Below are 9,710 nucleotides of genomic sequence, written 5' to 3'. Positions count from 1 at the left end.
CACTCCTGTATATGTGTATCATTATAGACTTCCGGATTATCAGAGCCTATTGAGGAAAATCAGCAGAGAAAAAACGATAAAAATAAGATAAGGAAGTTATACCCATATCTGGTGCAAAACTTCAAAATAAAAGTCCCTGAACGAATCTCGCAAATAAACCCCTTATTCTGAATCAAATTCATGCAGTGTATTCAGGTGCAAAAACATTTTAGTCCAGAAATATCGATACAAACATTAATCAAATTATTATAAAACATAATAACATCGACAACAGGTTAATAAAAGCAACATGTTGATCAAGCCATATGGATGTCGACTCTTACTTTGAAAAGCGATTGGGGTCTGATTTTTTTCCGAGTCCTACACAGGATTGTTCGTCACAGCTACGCTCATCTGAGGTCAGAGAGGAGCCTGATACGACGGGGGCGAGAGAACAGTGCAACTATATAATCCACCAGTGTCGAATGAGGAAGTCAGTGTAGTGAAAAAAGATAAAACATACAAAGATGGTGAAGATAACTTTCCAGCCGATCTCGGCGCAGAAACCAGAGAAGGAGCTCGATGGAGACAAAGCCGAGATTCTCATGCCCTATGAACACGTGAGTTCAGCGTCTCTTTTCTTTGTTCCATGATGTATTGACAGCGTTGGGGTAAAATAGGGATGTTTTGTTGACCAATGCAATAATTAGATTATATCAGGGAAATGTTTTCTTAATTGCTTTATAGTTCAATCGTTCTCTATTTGTTCATGTAGCCTAATGATTGTGTTGATGTAGATTTCAAAATATATTAAAGTCCAAAAGAGCCCATAACATCAGTTGTAGAGTAATTTGTAGGCTACCACGATATAATTTAGGCTACTGTTACAGTATCATGTGTTACTACTATTGTTACTAGAAATGATACACTGCTGCTGTGAAAGCGCTGGAAACACGCATACAAAGTAGCCTAACCTTTTTAAAATCGATACAAGCTAGCCAGCAAAGCCCGAGGATGTTGACATTACGTCACCTTGTGAGGCTAGCTGGGGACACTGCAGATACCTCAGTGTGCAGCAGACGTAACCACGAATCGTAGGCTGGCTATCCTAGACCATGCTACTTGAGCAATTACTATGTTTATCTACAACTTCCAAGACAACACGTTTATAGGTTGATATTGGGAAGTTGACTCTTCTCGACAGTCTGTAAATTGTGCAAAGAAATGGGGACGTTATCGCTGCGTTATGGTTACGTCACCGCGGGTTTTTTCCCCAGCAAATCCAGCAGATAGCGCGTAAGGGGCACCTGCGCAGTTGGGCTGTTTTTAGAAATATGGGTGCATGCATTTCAATAGTGTAATGGGATTTCCTATCCTTGTGTCATTACCCTAATCTATGCAGTCTGCACTGATCTAAAAATACTTCCCAGGTGCAATATGCTAGAAGAAAGTCATACTTTGGTTGGCTTTCATCTGTTCTCTTCTTTTAAATCGGATAAAGGAGATGAGGAAAGGAAGTGACACATGTTGAGAGAGTCATAAGAAATATGCATTTGGTTACAGCTGTCAGGGAGCTGCTAAAATGGTGGCTGTACTGCATTTGCATTTGCATAGAAAGCCTCACACACTGTTGTCTATATGAAGATGCTCAATATGTTAGCACTGACATCACAGTTATAGGTCTGTCTGTCATTAGAGTGCACCTAGATGGTATATTGTCAGGCAGGCTAATACAATTCATAGCAAATCTGAAACTTATGCTGAACATTGAATTGTATTTCTGCAAGTGACAGAATACATGCATTTACAGCTTTGCAGTTAAACTGTCAATCTGAGCAACTGTATGAGATAGATAACTCCACCCTCCTCCATCAGATTCAGAAATAGTCTACATTGACTTGATTATGACCCCCCAATGAATGTGAGTTTCTAGGCTCTAGAAATTAGGCTGTATTTTGCTCGTCAAATTAGTTAGCTCAAGTAAGATCGAATCTAGATCTGACGTAGAACTACACTGAACAAAAATATAAACGCAATGTGTAAAGTGTTGGTCCCATGTTTCATGAGCTGAAATAAAAAAAAATCCCTTTTAGTTTCCATATGCACAACAAGTTTATTTCTCTAAAATCTTGTGCACAAGGTTTTTTTTTTCTCCATGTTAGTGAGCATTTCTGCTTTGCCAAGACAATCCATCCACCTGACAGGTGTGGCATATCAAGAAGCTGATTAAACATCATGATCATTACACGGGTGCACTTTGTACTGGGGACAATAAAAGGCCACTTTAAAATGTGCAGTTCTGTCACACAACAAGGGGGGGCTAATATTTCTGTATGTGAAACTCATTCTGATTGGCTGGCCCTGGCTCCCCATCCCAAGTTCCCTCCCAGGCCCACCCATGGCTGCACCCCTGCCCAGCCATGGGAAATCCATAGATTAGGGCTTAATGCATTTATTTCAATTGACTGATATATTTATATGAACTGTAACTCAGTAAAATCTTTGAAATTGTTGCATTTATATTTTTGTTCAGTATATATCTGTGTTTGGAAAGTCCCAATCTGAAGGTGTGAGATCGTGTACCTCATATTATTGAGCAACTATAACTAGTAATGACATGGTTATGGTTTTGACGTCATGTAGGGAGGTGGGAGACAGGGGATGCTCGCAAAGGCGTCAAAGGAGACGTGTGGATACCAAATCTGTATGTGTGTGTATAAGGATTATTAATACCAAATCTGGCTTGAGATTCCACTTCCACGCAATCACTGTGCTCTCCCTCCCACTGGAGGTGTGTGTGATGTAACGCTGTCACAGCTACAAGTAGGACATGTGGAAGTCGAGTCCTAAGAATAGAACTCCCAGACAACCGTGACAGCCTCCCTCGCCATCACTCGGCAAACACAACGCAATCTGCCTCATCCCCTTTGATCCTCCATAGTAGAGGTCGACCCATTATGATTTTTCAACGCCAATACCGATACCGATTATTGGAAGACCAAAAAAAAGCCGATACCGATTATTCTGCCGATTTATTTAAAAAAAAAAAAAACAGAAGAAAAAAAAAACGTATATATAATAATAATAATAATAAAAAAAAAATGTATTTGTAATAATGACAATTACAACAATACTGAATGAACACTTATTTTAACTTAATATAATACATCAATAAAATCAATTTAGCCTCAAATAAATAATGAAACATGTTCAATTTGGTTTAAATAATGCAAAAACAAAGTGCAATATGTGACATGTAAGAAAGCTAACGTTTAAGTTCCTTGCTCAGAACATGAGAACATATGAAAGATGGTGGTTCCTTTTAACATGAGTCTTCAATATTCCCAGGTAAGAAGTTTTAGGTTGTAGTTATTATAGGAATTATAGGACTATTTCTCTCTCTACCATTTGTATTTCATTAACCTTTGACTATTGGATGTTCTTATAGGCACTTTATTATTGCCAGTGTAACAGTATAGCTTCCATCCCTCTCCTCGCTCCTACCTGGGCTCGAACCAGGAACACAACGACAACAGCCACCTTCGAAGCAGCGTTACCCATGCAGAGCAAGGGGAATAACTACTCCAAGTCTCAGAGCGAGTGACGTTTGAAACGCTATTAGCGCGCACCCCGCTAACTAGCTAGACATTTCACATCGGTTACACCAGCCCAATCTCGGGAGTTGATAGGCTTGAAGCACAGCGAAGAGCTTCTGGCAAAACGCAGGAAAGTGCTGTTTGAATGAATGCTTACGAGCCCGCTGCTGTCTACCACCGCTCAGTCAGACTGCTCTATCAAATCATAGACTTAGTTATAACTTAACAACACACAGAAATACGAGCCTTAGGTCATTAATATGGTAGAATCCGGAAACTATAATCTCGAAAACAAGACGTTTATTCTTTCAGTGAAATACAGAACAGTTCCGTATTTTATCTAACGGGTGGCATCCATAAGTCTAAATATTCCTGTTACATTGCACAACCTTCAATGTTTTGTCATAATTACGTAAAATTCTAGCAAATTAGGTGGCCCAAACTGTTGCATATACACTGACTCTGCGTGCAATGAAAGCAAGAGACGTGACACAATTTCACCTGGTTAATATTGCCTGCTAACCTGGATTTCTTTTAGCTAAACATGCAGGTTTAAAAATATATACTTCTGTGTATTGATTTTAAGAAGGGCATTGATGTTTATGGTTAGGTAGACATTGGAGCAACGATACGCACCGCATCGATTATATGCAACGCAGGACACGCTAGATAAACTAGTAATATCATCAGCCATGTGTAGTTAACTAGTGATTATGATTGATTGATGGTTTTTATAAGATAAGTTTAATGCTAGCTAGCAACTTACCTTGGCTTCTACTGCATTTGTGTAACAGGCAGGCTCCTCGTGGAGTGCAATGTAATCAGGTGGTTAGAGCGTTGGACTAGTTAACTGTAAGGTTGCAAGTTTGAATCCCCCGAGCTGACAAGGTAAAAATCTGTCATTCTGCCCCTGAACGAGGCAGTTAACCCACCGTTCCTAGACTGTCATTGAAAATAAGAATGTGTTCTTAACTGACTTGCCTAGTTAAATAAAGGTGCCAAAAAAAAAAAAAATAGGTCAAATCGGTGTCCAAAAATACAGATTTCCAATTGTTATGAAAACTTGAAATCGGACCTAATTAATCGGCCATTCCGATTAATCGGTCGACCTCTACTCCATAGTCCCTAGCAACTGTGTGGGTACAGTTTCTAGGTGGCGAGTAGTGTGTCGCTAATAGCAAACAGAGTGACGGTAGGGCTGAGAGACTGGGGGTGGGCTGTTGGGATGACAAGGCATCTACAGCATCTCTAGCCTTCAGCCTATATTATAAAACAGATTTATTTCTCCTCTGATCAATGTGACTATCTGCTTAGCTGTTACCACCAACATTGAGTAAAACAGAAACTGCCTGTAGGTCTGACCTGTGTATTGTTTCTTTCCCCAGGAGGAGCTTGTTCTTCCTCTGAGGCCCAAGCAGTCTCATCTGAACGGGCTGTGTTGTCTCACCTTTGGCCTGGTGGTCTTCATGTCAGGACTGGTGCTGGCCTCCATATACGTCTACCGGTACTACTTCATACAACAGGTATACTACTATACTGCACCACTCTACACTCCACTATACAACTACCACTAGTACCTCCTATTTTATACCACAGGTCAGATATTATACTACCTCACACACCTTACAACTATACTACTTTATACTACACTATACTACTGTACAACTGCCAGTAGTAGCTACTATTACATCATACTTCACATGTTCAATCATACAGACAGATTGGTTCTGATAGATATACCACAGATAGATATCCCCATGACTATACTAACCCTGTTCTGCTCTGTTCTCCCTCTGTGTGTTCTAGATTCCTGAGGACAGCCTGTTCCACTGCAGGGTTCTGTACGAGGACTCTGTGTACGCCCCCCTGCACGGCAGACAGGAGCTGGAGGAGAACGTGGGCATCTACCTGGATGACAACTATGAGCAGATCAGCGTGCCCGTGCCCCACTTTGGAGGGAGCGACCCCGCAGACATCATCCATGACTTCCAGAGGGTAAGTCATCCCTATGCCTGTCCCACACACTCATTGTGTAGTGTGATACAAGGTTGCCATTTTGTGTCCAAATGCTCGCCCATTGGTATACATATGAGAATAGGATTCTGGAGGACATGTCTATTAGGGTCAGTGGTCTGTAAGGCAATGAATGTTTTATGTGATCTTTTCTGTTAGTTAGCATACTGGAGTGAAAATAAAAATGTAATTGTATTTGTTACATGCGCTGAATACAACAAGTGTAGACCTTACCGTGAAATGCTGACTTACAAGCTCTTAACCAACAATGACGTTTGAAGAAAATAGAGTTAAGAAAATATTTACTAAATGAACAAAAGTTAAAAGAAAAAAAAAAAAAGATTCATGTTTTGTTGTCATTTCTAATTCCAGGGTCTGACTGTGTACCATGACATTGCCCTGGACAAGTGTTACGTGATTGAGCTCAACACCACCCTGGTCATGCCACCAAGGAACCTCTGGGAGCTGCTGGTCAACGTCAAGGTACGCTATTGTGTTATATCTGGGTTAGGTCTGTCAGAGGAAAACTGTTTGTGTGTGTGGCTGTCCATCAGAGGGACAGTCTGCCCATGCATATTTATTATACAAAAGGACATTGCGGTCATGTGTACCGTCTGTACTGTGAAGGGCATTGTACTAACGGAGGGTTTCCAACTGGCGGCCCACAGTCAGAACTTGGTATACAGTAAAAAAAAAAAAAAACGAAATCAGCTCCAAGTGATTTTAATTTAAGAAGTCTGTTCCTAAGTGGTCCCATGCATAATAGAGAGATATGACGTGATCGTATACAAATGTAAGCAAGGTTTGAAATGATTGTTTTAGTCAAACATTAAATCTGTTTGGGAGTCTTGTGGTCAATTTACAGTCTACATATTATTTGTAATTATGTTCAGGGCCCCCCGACCATCCACTCAATTAAAATGGGTCCGTGGCTGAATCTAGTTGATGATCCCTGTACTGACGTTTGTGTTTGTGTCTTTCTCCCTCTCCAACAGAAGGGGACGTATCTGCCCCAGACCTACATTATCCAGGAGGAGATGGTGGTGACGGGGAGGGTGAGGAACATGAGACCGCTGGGGCCCTTCATTCACCGGCTCTGCTACGGCAAAGACACCTACCGCCTCAGACGCCGACGCGACGCACGTCGACGTACGTACAACACACACACCAACAACACATCATTTCTCCTTCTGTCTCACACATCCACATACACTTTCACACACACACATTTCACACACAAATGTCCTTGTCAACATGAGATGCATGTAAGTACTAGGTCATCAGTTAGGCTCTTCCTGTCCTGTACAGAGGAGAGGAGAACGAAGGGTCGTGTGTTTCACAGTAGTCACTGAGTCAGTCTGAATCCATGGGCTGGCTGACTGTCTGGTGACACCCCTCATCACAGAGGAAACGGAGATGGCCAGGTCCGTATCGGCGCTTCCTGTGCTGGCTCAGAGAGAGAGAGTGTGTGGGCTCTGCCAGGCGCTAGCCTCCCACAGTATGAGTTCTAAGTGACCTCCACACACAGATCCTTCTTGATTACCATGTCAGAGCCATCGTGTGTGTGCATGTGAGTCATTTTTCCAACACACCACGCAGGTCCAATGATCAGACAGCGTGCGTGGGGGAGGAAGTGATGCGTAGTAGTGATGTGCTCCGTGAGCCTCTGTGATTGGCTAGTTGTAAAACCAGAGCATTGATGTAACATGCTTCCCTCTGAGCACATATATGGGCTGACGAGCAACTCCATTGATCCAAGATGAGGCTGGTACTGGTAGTCATGGTAACAGTGAGGTAGGCAGTGGGAGCCCCCTCAACTGTTTATATTGCTCAATATCTAGTCTTCAGAGGATGATACCATAATGGTTATTAGGCACCTAGTATGTTGACATATGGGGAGTTACCTCTGTAACCCAGCAAAGCAATAGCACCATAGATATCCCGAACCCTATGGATCATGTCACATCATATATCATAAGTATAACATCATTGAACATGAAACATCAAACTGGGTGTAAGCTTACCTCTCTTCTCTTCCATTCTTCTCTCCCTCCTCCAGGCATCGACAAGCGTGAGGCGAGGAACTGCCACAGCATCCGTCACTTTGAGAACACCTTTGTCGTTGAGACAGTGATCTGCGACAGGGTCTAAATACTGAGAAAGAAGCCCACTCTGAAACCATACCTCGCGCATCCCTTAGGCTTTATATTGCACTTTAAAAAGCATGTGTTTGTCCAATAGTTTTTGATTTGAATGTTGTTGTTTTTTATTCCTTTTTTGTCCCAAGTTGAATTGTTGTTTACTGCTCTGGTGTTGTTTTTATTATTTGTTTGTTTTTTGTATTCCAATGGTCTGTATATTTCGATAATGTCGGTAATGCGATGAATCTGTAGCTTTTTTGTTGTTTGGGATTTCATGTGATGTTGTTGCACTGATGTTTTTTTATTTGTATCAATTTGAAGTCGACGCCAGCATAATCAGATGAGTTATCTTAGGTTTTTTCCTTCAATCGATTCAGATTGAGTTAGTCCTTTCTGTATAGTACTTCTAACCCTGTGCAGTGTGTGTGACAGTGAGGAGAATTGGGCGTTACGATGCTGCGTGCGTTGTGCACACACACATGTTTCTATTTGTCTCTTGGTTCAACCAAAATGATCCCATGATGATGTCTCGTCTTGTATTGGATGTCCAGAAATACCGAAACATACCTCATATATTTTAGATGTTTTTTCGCCTGTAATTTAAATCATCAAATGTTTGTGTATGTATTCTGCATCGTTCCTATAAGCAATATTTACTGTATATGGATTTTTCTTGGATTTCATATTCAAATGTGCATTGATTTTTATCTGAGCTTGTTTTGTGATTGAATGATCATTTCTCTATGGTTTGTCCCTCTTGTGGTATCTTCCACTGGTTGACTCTCTGGGTCTCACATGGCTTTAGACTGTATAAAGTAGCAGTGCTTTGGACGGGCCAACGGAACCAAATTTATAGTCACTAACGCTATGTTGAGTCCTGAGGGTTTAGGCATATATAGATTACCTACAGATGTAGCCTCTTAATTTGATCAAGAAGAACATTCCTGTAATGTAAAACTTGTAGTGTATTTGAGGTTTAAAAAAGGCTTCTGAAGTTTGTAATTTCCATTTTGAAATGTCAGACTTGATTTTCCCTTACAAAAAATGTATCAACACCTACAAAAACATCTAATCTACATAATTTACATTTCCTGTTGCTGCAGGATTATTTTCCTTCTGTAGCAAACTGGCTCAAATTAAGATCCTACATTTGGATAGGTTTTAGAGTTGAACTCTTTCTTTCGGTGTGTCTTTCTGGCTACGTCCTGATTCTGAGAGGGAGTGCGCAAGTACACACTTCAGGGGTAGGGTGGAGAATTGGATGCAGCCGCCCTCTTCCTCATGTCTTAGTAATGGGCTTGGCCTCTTGTCTGCAGTTGAGTCCTTGTAGCCAGTCTCCATCTCTACTATCCAGACTATCTCTCTATTGCATGCCTGTCTCTCAACCTTTTTTTACAATTGATCTACTGTATGATATAGAGGAATTATGTTGCTGTTTTAAAGGGGACCTACTGTATGATATAGGCTTTCATGATCTGTCCCCTTCTCTTCTGACTCGCCATGCTGTACAGTCATTTAGCTTGTAATAGCTTATCTTACTACCTAATAAATAAACATGTAAAAACTATATTCCTTTTTTTGCTTTTTCATTGTGTGTTTTAGACAAACAGAAATAAACTCAGGAGAATACAAAGGATATCATGGGTACCAAAATCTACAATGTCTCATATTTCTCTTAAATAAAAATATAACAATTTCTGCAAAACACCATTAACCCTAGCACAGAAGTCAAACCAATGACCAATAATCATCGAAAATTACATTGCGACATTTCAACTACATCTCCCTTCAGAGGAAGACATTCAAGAGCTTTAAAAAAAAAAAAAAAATTCTATAACATAAACATGTATATAGACCGAAGCTGCAATGTAACTTGTAATAGACAACATTTGGTGCATGAATTATGTATCTAGGACACTTCAGGGATATTAGTGACATCTCTCTCTCCTGCCACACAAACTGCACACACTCTCAACACAAG

The 9,710-nt window shown here is 40.8% G+C and overlaps 1 protein-coding gene across 1 annotated transcript; it reads left to right on the top strand.

The window, feature by feature from the left end:
• Positions 1–398: 398 nt before the first annotated feature.
• LOC120020409 (integral membrane protein 2C-like) lies at positions 399–9,288 on the top strand. The gene is made up of 6 exons (XM_038964054.1): positions 399–599; positions 4,961–5,098; positions 5,382–5,570; positions 5,961–6,071; positions 6,584–6,737; positions 7,648–9,288. Exons 1-6 carry the CDS (start codon positions 507–509, stop codon positions 7,737–7,739), a joined length of 777 nt encoding a protein of 258 aa, XP_038819982.1. The 5' UTR covers positions 399–506; the 3' UTR covers positions 7,740–9,288.
• Positions 9,289–9,710: the final 422 nt, after the last annotated feature.

The sequence above is a fragment of the Salvelinus namaycush genome, chromosome 25, assembly GCF_016432855.1.
Source record: "Salvelinus namaycush isolate Seneca chromosome 25, SaNama_1.0, whole genome shotgun sequence".
Taxonomy (NCBI): Eukaryota; Metazoa; Chordata; class Actinopteri; order Salmoniformes; family Salmonidae; genus Salvelinus; species Salvelinus namaycush.
Note: the sequence above shows the minus strand (reverse complement) of the source record. Positions and strands in the feature narration are given on the sequence as shown.